Source organism: Cucurbita maxima, unplaced genomic scaffold, assembly GCF_002738345.1.
Source record: "Cucurbita maxima cultivar Rimu unplaced genomic scaffold, Cmax_1.0 Cma_Scf00029, whole genome shotgun sequence".
In the NCBI taxonomy this organism is placed as follows: Eukaryota; Viridiplantae; Streptophyta; class Magnoliopsida; order Cucurbitales; family Cucurbitaceae; genus Cucurbita; species Cucurbita maxima.
The window spans coordinates 1,697,065-1,709,564 of NW_019272045.1; the positions used below are offsets into that span (position 1 = coordinate 1,697,065).

The 12,500-nt window shown below is 36.4% G+C and overlaps 1 protein-coding gene across 3 annotated transcripts in view; it reads right to left on the reverse strand.

Moving 5' to 3' along the window:
• The window catches only part of LOC111465417 (probable manganese-transporting ATPase PDR2), a 15,192-nt gene extending 6,018 nt beyond the window's left edge, over positions 1-9,174 (reverse strand). The window contains exons 1-14 of one of the 3 annotated variants that reach the window (XM_023109776.1): positions 9,068-9,174; positions 8,642-8,939; positions 7,310-7,402; positions 6,115-6,317; positions 5,390-5,462; positions 5,072-5,244; positions 4,817-4,988; positions 4,091-4,195; positions 3,897-4,007; positions 3,705-3,791; positions 3,447-3,629; positions 2,044-2,094; positions 1,824-1,949; positions 664-743 (exon numbers count right to left, since the gene is read on the reverse strand). In XM_023109776.1, the coding sequence (XP_022965544.1) occupies positions 664-743; positions 1,824-1,949; positions 2,044-2,094; positions 3,447-3,629; positions 3,705-3,791; positions 3,897-4,007; positions 4,091-4,195; positions 4,817-4,988; positions 5,072-5,244; positions 5,390-5,462; positions 6,115-6,317; positions 7,310-7,402; positions 8,642-8,890 (1,706 nt within the window). In that variant the 5' untranslated portion in view covers positions 8,891-8,939; positions 9,068-9,174. Of the gene's footprint in view, positions 1-663; positions 744-1,823; positions 1,950-2,043; positions 2,095-3,446; positions 3,630-3,704; positions 3,792-3,896; positions 4,008-4,090; positions 4,196-4,816; positions 4,989-5,071; positions 5,245-5,389; positions 5,463-6,114; positions 6,318-7,309; positions 7,403-8,641; positions 8,940-9,048 lie in introns of those variants that run through there. The other 2 variants (XM_023109778.1, XM_023109779.1) reach the window with 2 other exon arrangements.
• Between the last annotated feature and the right edge of the window lie 3,326 nt (positions 9,175-12,500).

Consider the following 12,500-nt stretch of genomic DNA (forward strand, 5'->3'; position numbering starts at 1 on the left):
GGGGGGGGGGGGGGGGGGGGGAAATCTCCTTGACATTACTAAAACTATACAAGACACAATCACTCATCGGACTTCTCTTCTACACCAATCAGAGGCTCAAATCCGCTATCCTCTATTCTCAACTCATCGGACTCTCTTTCCATCACTATCATGACAATGAACTAGCAGGCCTTGCCACCAAATTGATGAATGGAAAGATAGTGGAAGAGAACGATGCATAGGACATATATGCATATCCAAGGAAAAGATCATCACGATGCAAACATAAACATAAAGATATTGGTCTATTTCTAGAACACCCTTTAGCTTCTTCTTGTCCATGGTTCCTTTCTGACAAATTTGGAGTTCAATGAAGTCGCTCTCAGAATTTTAAAGATTTTAAGTACCAAGGCTACCACATCCAAGAACGTTGCTTGCTTCATACGAAGCAAATTGGTCCCAAGAGACACCACATGTACATGTGGACTTCTAGTCATAACTTTATAACCCAATCTTCACTCCGAGGAGACCAAGAAGAATCTTCTGTTTCAGCACTTTTTTTATTAGAACACCAAATGTGTAACTAGTTACATGGTAAGAAAATACATGTAAACATAAATTTAATATTATGTACAAGGCATACATAAATGCATATGTTTGTGGGTCCTTGGAAGGAAAGCTTACTTTCTTGGAATGGCTTTCTCATCAGATTTGTAAGTCCAATCAACTCCCTTCAGTGCAGCCTTTTCAAGAGGATCCCCCACCTACAGAAAAGTGAGAACTAATAAAGTCATGTTCACAGATGTAAATTATATATGCACATTGAACGAATTCAAAAAAACAAATATATTCTTGTCACTTCAGCAAATATATGAAAACCCTTCGTCTAAGTGTGCATATGAAAAAAGAACTACATACAGGTAGGACTATCCAATCCCCCTCGACAGAAAATTGGAAACTACAATTATGTGCAATGAATATAATTTATATATTCACGGAAATCATACAAATTCAATTTGCAAGAATTTTGATTAATGATATAGTGTGCACCATCTGTATGCCACAAATTGTTTAGTTACAATTTGATGTTCCGTTAGTTACTGTGTAAGGGTGGATTAATTTAGTTCATCAGTTCTAGTAGTTCGCCCGATAACCACCTGGGGTAATACAAGGGTCTCAAATGCTGTAGTGATTTGCCTAAAATATTTTCCTAGAAATTTTTCAGGCAACCTAGTGTGATTAATTGAGGTTGCTTCAGATGGCTTTGGAGGTGTTCATCTGTTGGAACATGTTGGACTAAGGGGCTTTTTGGACCAAATATAATTGTTTTTTTTTTTCTTTTTTTACAAAAAACGGAGAAGGAATCCACTTGTTCAAATTGCAGATTTGTCCAAATCAAACAATGAGTCCTAGTTAGATGACTCAACCATGTTGAGTTGGGTTATTTAGATTATCCGTTCAAAGTTTTGTTAAAATGTAAAAAACAAATACTAATCAAAAGGAAGACTTTCTCCATTACGAAGTGCCAAGAATAAGAGGCCACTCAGAACATAGAAGGGATACATTTGGTCAGCGGTAGCAGGAATGGTTTTGAAATTGGTGTTTCAAAAGTCTATCCAATAAGTGCTAGCAAAAGACACGGTTCAGATGTCTAAGGCATTCTGTATCATGAGACAAATGTCAAATCAACTACATTAATGACAACCTCTTCTAGCAGAGTTTCCCACCCTATTGGAAAAGTGAAGATCACCAAATACAGTGTTCCAATGTGCGATATTTTGTAAGTCATATCACGCAAACTTCTCTTTTAATAGATAGATATATCAAGAATGAAGCTAGCTTACCAACTTGTTGTCCACAAACACCAATGCATGGCAAGAAGCCAGAATTTCAACTGTGCGCAAAGGCACACTAGTCATGTCAGTTTCCAAATCCTCCTTATCACTCAATCCAACTACACCTTGAAACTCCTACAGATGCCAAGAAAGTGAAGAATAATAAATATCTTGAATAATGTACACAAGCGATAACTATTTTCATATTTTGAGTTTGATATGAGCAAACCATGTCATCTGATGTCAACGTTCCAGTTTTATCAAAACAACAAATATCAACCTGCACGAGAAGGAACAATACAAAAATACATTACAAATACAATCATGGAGAGATGCTAATCTGGTATCACAAGAAAAACAGGATAAGAATGAACTTAAGCAACACATACTTACGTATAAAGCTCTATAAAGGTAATGCATCAAAGCCAAAACCAAAGTCAACCGATATCAGGACTACATAAAAATAATATAAGAAAACAATGAAAATTTCAAGCAGCAACAATTGTTGGTGATAGGACGTACAAATAAAGATAACCACAAACAAGTCGAAGACAAACAACCATTCAAAGGCAGTGCTAAACACCAAGGAGAATCATTAATTATAAACAAAAGAGAAGCCTTAAACTGCCTCAAACTCCAGTCCTTGAATGGACACCGATCCAGAAATGTTTGAAGTATTAATAGATAGACAGCGATAGAATTTTAGCAACTTAGTTATCTACGATTATGGGGCTGACATATCCTTACTCACAAATAAGATTTCTAGCTAGCTTGAACATAGCTACAAATATCCAAAGAAACTACTTCCCTTCTTTTCAATATCCATGAGTGTCTGAGCCAGGTTGCACAATATCGACAATTCTCACAAGACAAATATTTAAGCCTACTACGTTTGGTTGTCACAAGGTAACTCTTAGAATATTAAATCCTAGGCAAGTAATCACCTAGCATCAACTCAGTTCCTCTAAGCCCTTTATTATTTGCACGGCCCTTAATGACCACATGGCCAACCTTCATCAGTTAATATTACTCTCTCCTTATATCGACCTAGCTTGCACCAAGAACTCAAAAGTGTGCAACCATCTTTTCTCTAGACTACCAAGCTACACAAAATCTGCCGTCCCTCTTCTTCCAACAGTTAGCATTAGCTGGTGCCACCACTCATCCATGCCCAATGCCATTGACCAGCTTCTTTGGAAATGTACAATCAATATTGTTTAAAACAAAAGTTGGGAGAAACATAAATTTTCAACCACATTAATAGAAACCATATAAAAATTGGAGATCATACACTTCAATGCCTCTCTTGGTGTACGGCTTCCACCCTCTTTTTATGTTTATCATATTAACCACCCAATTTTATAGCTTTCATTAATTTTTTATTTCTAATCAAAATAGGATATTTCCAAATAAAATCTTTATAATTTTGTAATGCCGTGACAGCTGATAGAAAGTTGTCTAGCCAGTTAATGCATCAAGGGATGGACATACGAAACATTGATGAGAATATCATGTATACGATCTGTAAAACCAAATATCAATTTCACATTGTATAATGAAGTAACGAGTTTTACTTGTACGTAACTGCAAAAACAGAGGTGAAAATTCACCAGACAGGCAAAGACAAACTACCTTTCCAGCAAATGGTATTCTGAAAGGCTCTGTACAAAATATTCCACAACGTGCCAGAGCAATTAACGATGTATTAACGGCTATTGACAGTTCCATAGGTAGTTCAGGAGGAATAACAGAAGTGATTATAAGTGAGCAACTAAGGAAAAGCTTGTACTTGCTTCTCGTGGGATCTTCCAACCCCTGCATCAAAGTAACATTTTTCACCCTATATCATTGAGATCTACAACTTAAGCAAAGAAAAGTACGTCACCTTACCTTTACAAGAACGTAACCAGCAGCTATAACCGCAAATACAACCAAGAACAAAATAAATAAGCCACTTTCCCAACTGTTAGCTGTAACCTACAATTGGAGAAAAATGTATACACATATACAATCGTATCTTGAACAATAAGCATGGTATAAATGTCATTACAATTGCAAACCAAAGAGTGTCAAATTAGTTACCCTCTCTGTAGAAAACAAAATTGTCCGCATCAGTTTCCCTTGACTTGTTTCAAATCCAGTTCTCAAAACAACTGCTAGGCAGCCACCATCAGGGGTCCTAAGGGGAAAGGTCTGTTTCCACCCAACAAATAATAAAACTGAGAATATTTACGAGATCAAAGCTAATGCCAGAAGTTTTTCTTCAACAAAACTACCTTATCTGGTGTATGCTGCAATATTTTGGTTCCACCAAATAACATGTGACTTTTGTCTCTCTTAGCCGATAACTTCTCCTCAATTCCTCTCCCAGATACTGAAACCTGAGTGGTAAAACACAAATCTGTAAGCATTCTTTAATTGAAACTTAATTGAATTAGGCCTCAAATACAACCTAGGGACCACAATTTAAAGGCTACAAACCAGCGTTTGACAGCAACCAAAAATTATTAACAGCAGTAATCAAAACCTAATGACTGCGGTAAAAATTAACCTTATAAAAAAAAATAACAGCCAAGTTATTAAACCAATTACAGCAGAAAAACTTAAGACTACAAATATGATCCACAGCAACAAGTTTGAAGGGGGGAAAGACGGTACGACACTGCATCATAGAGAAGGGGAACTCTAGTTAATGTGGTCATGGAACATACATACAAAATCTTTCAATATCCTTCTCAACCCTAATAAAGTACCCCACTGCAGCAATTATTTCAATAACTCATTTGATCACGTTAATTGTATTTAATAAAACTATTATATAGATATTATGGTTTAAGTAATGAAAAAGAACGCCTTGCTGAAATGCTTTCTAGTAATTTTATGTTATAACTTCGCGAAAACTTTTCAAAATTATTCAGTACATGAAATTAATTTTTGCTGGAATGCTTACTTGTAATTTTAGGTGAAAACACACAAATAGAGAAAAATAAAAAGAGAAACACCTTCCATTGTGGTGTAGACTCCCCAGTAAGAATGGCTTCATTAACAATAGCACTTCCAGCCAATATAAGCATATCAGCAGGTACAGATTTATCTTCACCACTCTGACCAGAATTACGCCCAATGGAGACAACATCACCAGGCAAAAGCTCAGTTCCAGGTAGCTTCACCCACCTAAGTTACACTGTCACGTTTACATGTCAAAGAACCAGAGTGGCTAAAAAGTAGGAAGCATAGTCCTAGTAGAAGTGACATACTTTCCACACCGATGCACCATTAAGGTCTGAGTATCCACTCTAACACGTCTTAACTCACTTAAGGTCTTTAACCGACTTTTTGCCATTGTTGATTCAAACATGAAAAGCATAAACAGTGTAAACAGGCTGTAATACCAATACTCATCCAAACACCATAGTCCCACACAAAAAACCTGTGGAAAGGCAGAAAAGGTACGACCGTGTGAGAAAATAATAAAGCCTCCCAAATTAAATCAGAGTAGGGGTTGAGGGGAAAAAGAAAGAGAAGGGAGAGAATTAAAATAAACACAAAAATCTCATATATAAAATAGAGTCAACCTGAAAAACAAAAAATGGTTCCATACACTGCTCTTTCATTAACTTCTGGAACGTAGGTTGTGGATACTCAAATCTGTAAAGCCAACAACATTTCAAAAAGAGACGGGGCATTAGGCAAATTATTAAACTTGCCAATTCTGTAACAAGGATCAGGTTCCACAAATCCAATTCTTCACATCCTATTGTAAACAAGACTTCAATTATTATTAGAAGTTAACTGCAGTTGGTTTATTGCATTTTTGTGGATTTGAAGTTCTTAAAATTTTATATTTCAGGATATAAGTACAAAAAGAAAGAAAGGGGAAAACAGCCGGATACAAAACTACTACAAATTCAGTAGTTTAGGAGTTTTTTGGAGTAGTGTACAGCAGGCAACTTCCTCGTGGTGTAAAACCACAATAAACTCTTTTATGACTATAGTCATTATGAATGATTGGAATGCTCTACTTTTGTAATCAGAAGTCCAGTGAAATCCAGCGACTACTCAGGGTTTTCTCTGTCTAGCATATTCCTTCTAAATGATAGCAAACATTATCAGGAGAACTCAAATCACTCGATCAAGTAAGTGGGATGGTGTACGTTACATGTAGCAATGTATTTTGAAACATTATCTTTATTGCCCCATGTGACACCATTCAAGCACACAGCAGTCAATTATCAAATGCCCACGCTCAACAGATGCACAAAGTAATAATAATAAAAATGAATTGCAAAAGAAAACCCACATATTGCGTCCCCATTTATCAACGGCGGCTACAACTTTAGGCTCGGAGCCATAGCCAGTACTCTTTAGATAATAACCAAAAGTTTCTTTTGTTGGGTAAGGAAGCTTGCAGAAAGTCTCCTTTTCCTTTGAATAAATAAATCTTTGTTTTCTGAAATCAAAGTAGATCTCCTCAATATCCATTGCAGATTCAGAACCAGCCAGCTGCGAAGCAGAGAGTTTAATGTGACTGATGATAAACAGAACACATACCAGAATGTTGAAAAAACAATACCAGAATCAGAATGCAGGGAACTGTAAATCAAATTCATAGCTTTCCCCTTTTAATGAAAGAATATGCAATCCAATAAAATTGCAACGAGAAGAGATTAACATAACCTTTGTGCAAGGATAACATGCACAAATAAAGAAATAATTTAAATATACAATGGAAATAAAAAATAAAGAAATTCCAAAACAAAAGGATCAAAAAGAAAAGCTAAAAAACAACAAGGATTACCCATAGGACAAATATCTCGAACTAAAACCTATTCCATCCAAATTCATAATTCTTAAATTTCCATGCTCATGCAGAACTCATTCTACTGTCAGCAGAACCAAACCACACGGAAGAATATAATATTAGAAATTATTTACAACAGCCAGAAACTATACTTGTACTATGAAGAGAAAAATAGTCACCACAAAAAACAACAAGAACACATTCTGATGGACACTTGCTAGTTAAATAAAAAATAATTTGTATTCTTATTTGTTCTGGTTATTTAGCTAGGTTAGTAGTAGTTTATGATCAGGATTTACCATAATTAGTTTGATTTCATGTTTCTAATTATAATAACTTAATCATTCATCTAATATGGTCTGCTTGGTGATAGACATTTGTAGTTGACGTTCAACTATTAAAAAATAAAAAGAGAGAGAGAGAGAGAGAAAAGTTTGCTCATTTTTGCAAGCACCACAACGATAAAAAGTTTGCTCAAAGAGATCACAGAAGTCCTTACAGCTCTCCTAATCAACACCTTAGAAAATAAATCATTTAACACTAGTCAATAATGCAAGCTGTTAAATGTACTCATGTAACCAAATCCACAATTATGTACACCACACTCTGTCAGCATCAGCAGTAAATACTTGCAATATCTATTTAAATTAAAATCAAGATCTTGATTGCTGATATGCATATTAAAATCACTTACAAGCTTACGAAAATGAAGAGAAACAATCTCTTTTGAGCCCGAAAATTTTGCTGGAACTATCTTGCATGTATCAGCATGATAAATATCATTAACCTGCATGTCAAAAGAAGCATGGAGGTAATGGGTTTTTTTTTTCTCTCATTGATGAGAACTGATTAAAGATTATATTAATACCAATGATGAGAACCGATTGAAGATTATATTAATACCACAAACATAATGTGGAAACCTACTCACAAAGAAAACTATCATAAAAAGGCTTTCCGATTTCTTAGTCATGGAAAGACTATAAGACAAAAGAATCCTCAGAATTCAGCTGAACCTCAAAAGTTCTAAGGTTCCTCTCCTTCCACGTTAATCAAAGGAAAGCATTTCGCACATCCAAAAGACCTTAGCCTTACCATCGAAATGCGTCGTCAACAGAATTTGCATCAGCCAATCATCAACCCTCTCCAGTAAATATAAAGAAAGGACAAACTCATTCAAAATAATTGAATACATATGGAGAGGGAGAATGGGAGGGGAAAGAGTGAAGCAAAAAGAAAACAAAAACGACATCCTCAGGATTCCTCTCACCAAAAGACTTTTCCACAAACTAACACAAATTAATTGGTATAACGATCGTTAGTAAAGATGACATTACGGCAGATTGGAAGGGAAAATATCTAAAGAGGTTAAATTCTTGATCTGGACGCTCAACCATGAAAGTGTTAACATAGCATATAGAATGATAGACTATTAACCATGTGTAGACATGGCTTTCAATCCAAGTTGTATGCTATCTGTGTGAAGAATATGAAGGATCAAGCTCAAACGATTTTCTTCCTCCATTAAGCAATAAGATTCGGACTCTTTCTTTCAGCGTTTCAAATCTTCAGATTGATCTCTCTCATTTACTAACAAGAGATAAGCAAATAGAGAGTGTGAAGATTCCGTGCACTGATGTTGAAAATGCAATCAACTGGGATCCATGAATAGAAAGATGAGAAAGAATCCTCAATGGAAAAAGTACTCAATAAGGGAACAGGGATTTTGACTTTCAACCAAGCACCAGTTCGTGAATTTGATTGACTTTAAAATCCAATCAGAGAAAATGGCTATTTTGCAAACTCCTACTGAGAGTCTCATTATCGAATATAGGGCCTCAAATCCAGCAGAAAGATAGAGCAATAGAAAGAGTGATATGTTAGAGCTAAGCTGCACATATACAGTTAGACATACTGCAGGAACCATATGATAAGCCAACGTCTGAAATGTAATGGCAATTCATAAGAATCATCAAATGCAAGTACGAAATTTATAGAAAAAGAATAATGATTTGTAGAAGAAAACCTTGCTGTACTGGACAAAACATTTGAAATCAACCGACCAACCAGTGAAAAGCAAGACCAGAACATGAAGAGCCACAAGTCCACCCAAAACAATGAGAGCATCCCCAAAGTCAATACTAGGAACAACGACAGCAAGCCAGGCCGCATAAAGAATGGCGAATGGCCACAGATCCAACCGCCATGTCCAGTGTTTCTTCCTCAACAAGTCAACTCTCTCGACCACCTTCCCGCCCACATGGAATCTCAACATCTTTCTCAACTCTGTTACCTCAATCGGAAGATTGGCAAACGTAGACCATCTGAAAATCGAGGAATTAGTGCAAATCGATCAAGTGGAAGCATGAAACAGAGAAGAAAGTGAAACGAAGAATTGAACTGAAATGGAAAAAGGAATGAATCGGCGGGTACCAGAGAGATCGGCGGGTACCAGAGAGATCGGCGGGGAAGAAGTGATTGAATCTGCAGAACGCGGCTGTTCCAGGGAGATGGAGAGAAGGCTTTGGTTCGGAACTTAGGATTCCTTACGGACCCGTTTTAACCCACCCGTTTTCGTTTAACGGGCCTTGCTCTTTTTTTTATTTTATTTATTTATTTATTTATTTATTTTTAGATCACTTTTAATCTTTTTATTAGAAAATCTGAATTTAATACTTAACGTGAGAGTGGAATTTTTTAACTAAAAAAAAAAAAAACTTCCTTTTTTTTTCCTAGTTTAATTCTATTTTTCTTAATTATGGATTTATATTTATTTGTTATTTTTAATTTTGTATATAAAATATTTTCAATTTTGAGTTTAATATATTTTTTTATATATTAATAAATTTTAAAGATTAACTGATTTATTCAATATAAAATTAAACTTTATTTTTAATAAGACCAACCTTCAATTTTTGTGTTTATAATAATTTCATAAATGGTAAAAAAGAAATTGGAAACATGTTTTTATTAAAATTAATTAATTTAGGAATGATTAAAAAAAAAAAAAAAACTCTAGCTCGACCTGACTTTTTACCTTATGTGTGTTGATGCTTGTTTTTTGAGCTCGACACTTATGAAAGTCCCACCTCGATTAATTTAGAGAATGATAATGGGTTTATAATCCAGGAATATTATCTTCATTGTTATGAGACTTTGGGGAAGCCCAAAGCAAAGTTATGAGAACTCATGTTTAGAGTGGATAATATCGTACCATTGTGGAGAGTCGTGTTTATTTAACTTAGTCAAACTTTTATTGTGAGCCTCGTGAGCCTTGAAGGCATAGTAAAAAATAACTAAGACTCCAAAAGAAAAGAACTTAAGCCTTAAGTGGAGGTGGCTAATTTAGAGAATGATCATGTCTTTATAATCAAAAAATATTATCTCCATTGGTATGAGGCCTTTTGAGGAACCATATCTCCATGTCAACTTCTCTCTGCCCTCGTTTTCTAAAACCTTCTTTTAAAATCGAGGCTAGATGCTCGATTATACATCACTTGTCGTTGGAAAGTGAGTGTCGCACAATTGCTAGTCCGCTGCCTTTAAAAGTGCGATTGTGTCAAGCTCTATCTCCATTGGTATGAGGTCTTTTGAGTAAGCCCAAAGCAAAGGTATGAGAACTGATTGATCATGTCTTTATAATCAAAGAATATTATCTCCATTGGTATGCTTCCTTTTGAGGAAGCCCAAAGCAAAGCTATGAGAATTGATTGATCATGTCTTTATAATCAAATAATACTATATCCATTGGTATGAGGCCTTTTGAGAACTTATGCTCAAAGTGGACAATATCATACCATTGTGAAGAGTCGTGTTCATCTAACATGGTATCAGAGTCATGCCCTAAACTTAGTCATGCTTAGTCATGTCAATAGAATATTATCTCCATTGGTATGAGGCTACGCTAAAAGTGTACAATATCATAGAATCATCGAAGGTCGATCGTGGTTCGTAACATTTTGATTCGTGGTCAATTATTTTAATCAAAATGATCCGAAAGTGGCCGGCCGGCCCCTATTTCAAAAGTGATGCCATTATCAAAGGGAAGTAAAGCCTTGAAATCGGCGTGGCATTTCATTAAAGTGGAGGAAATGGAGTAGACCTTATTTCTTGAGAGATGGAGCAAAAGCTTGGTTGAATACATTTGTTCCAAATTCCACCACTTATTCTAATGAGCTAGCTGAGAAATACTGTAGTGTGAGATCACAGTTGGAGGGGATGAAGCATTGTTCGTAAGGGTGTAGAAATCTTTCTAGTGGATGTGTTTTAAAACTTTGAAGGGAAGCTCAGAAAGGAAAGCTCAAATAGGACAACATTTGCTAGCAATGTGCTTGGGTTGTTACAAATTATATTAGAGCCAGACACCGGGCGGTGTGCCGGCAAGGACGTTGGTCCCTAAGGGAGTAGATTGTGAGATCTCACATCAGTTGTAGAGAGAAACGAAGCATTCCTCATAAGGGTATGAAAATATTTCCATAGTGAACTCGTTATAAAACCTTGAAGGGAAGCTTAAAAGGGAAAGTTCAAATCAACAATATCTACCAGAGGTGGCCTTAGGCGGTTACAAATGGTGTCAGAGCTAAATATTGAGTGGTGTGCCAGCGAGGATGCTAGACCCCAAGGGGGTGGATTATGAGATCCCACATCGATTGGAGAGGGAAATGAAACATTCCTCATAAAGGTGTGGAAACTTCTCCCTAGTGGATGCGTTATAAAACCTTGAAGGGAAACTCGGAAAGGAAAGCTCAAAGAGGACAATATCTACTAACAATGAACTCATGCTGTTACAAATGGTATCAGAGCCAGGCACAGGGCGATGTGCCAGCTCAAGTAGGGATGGATTGTGAGATCCCAACATCGATTGGAGAGCGAAATGAAACATTTGTCTTAAAGATGTGAAAATCTCTCTTAGTAGTAGACGCGTTTTAAAAATACTTTCTTCCCACTAAGCTGAATCTAGTTGACTTCGACTTAAGAACATCAACTAAATTAACCATCATGTCTCTTGCAGTTGTTTTAAGGCATCCCTCCATATAGACACGCCTTGGCAGCCATTCTAAGTGCAATTGATCCATCACCGCTAAGGAGAGCTCCACGATAGGAAACTTTGTCAAATTGTCCTTCTTCCTTGATCTTTTATGACATTTGGAGGCCTCTATCTTTGCTTTCTTGCTTTATTGGTACTGAAACACTTCAAGTCCACCGTTAGTAGATATTGTCTTCTTTAAAGTTTTCTTTTCGGACTTCTTCTCAAGGTTTTAACACGCATCTGTTAGGGAGAGGTTTCCACACTCTTATAAAGAATGTTTTGTTCCCTCTCCAACCAACGTGGGATCTCACAATCCACCCCTTCGAAGCCCAGAGTCTTCGCTGATACTCGTTCCCTTCTTCAATCGATGTGGGCCCTCCAATCCACCCCTTCAAAGGCCAGCATCCTTGCACCGCCTGGTGTTCACCCCCTTTTCAGAGCTTAACCTCCTTGCTGGCACACCGCCCGGTGTTTAGCTCTGATACTATTTGTAACAACTCAAGCTCACCGCTAGCAGATATTGTCCTCTTTAGGAGAACTTCTCCTCCGAAAAAGTCTCCACACCTTTATAAAAAAATGTTTTGTTCCCTCTCTAATCGATATGGAATCGAACATAAAATAAGCATAAACTAGAATAGCATTTATTCGTTTGGTTTTCATCTAAGTGGAAAATCTTAATTTCTTTGGTGATATTACCACCTTGGTTCGCCATTCGTAGACATCATCTTCTATATCTTTAGCATTTCTTATTGCTTCTTCAGCATTTCTAGAATTTTAACATGGTAATCAACACCCTTCCCATTACTTTGGTTCAAATCAGATTGGTGCAACGAAAGCAGGGTAGTACAGTAGAAGT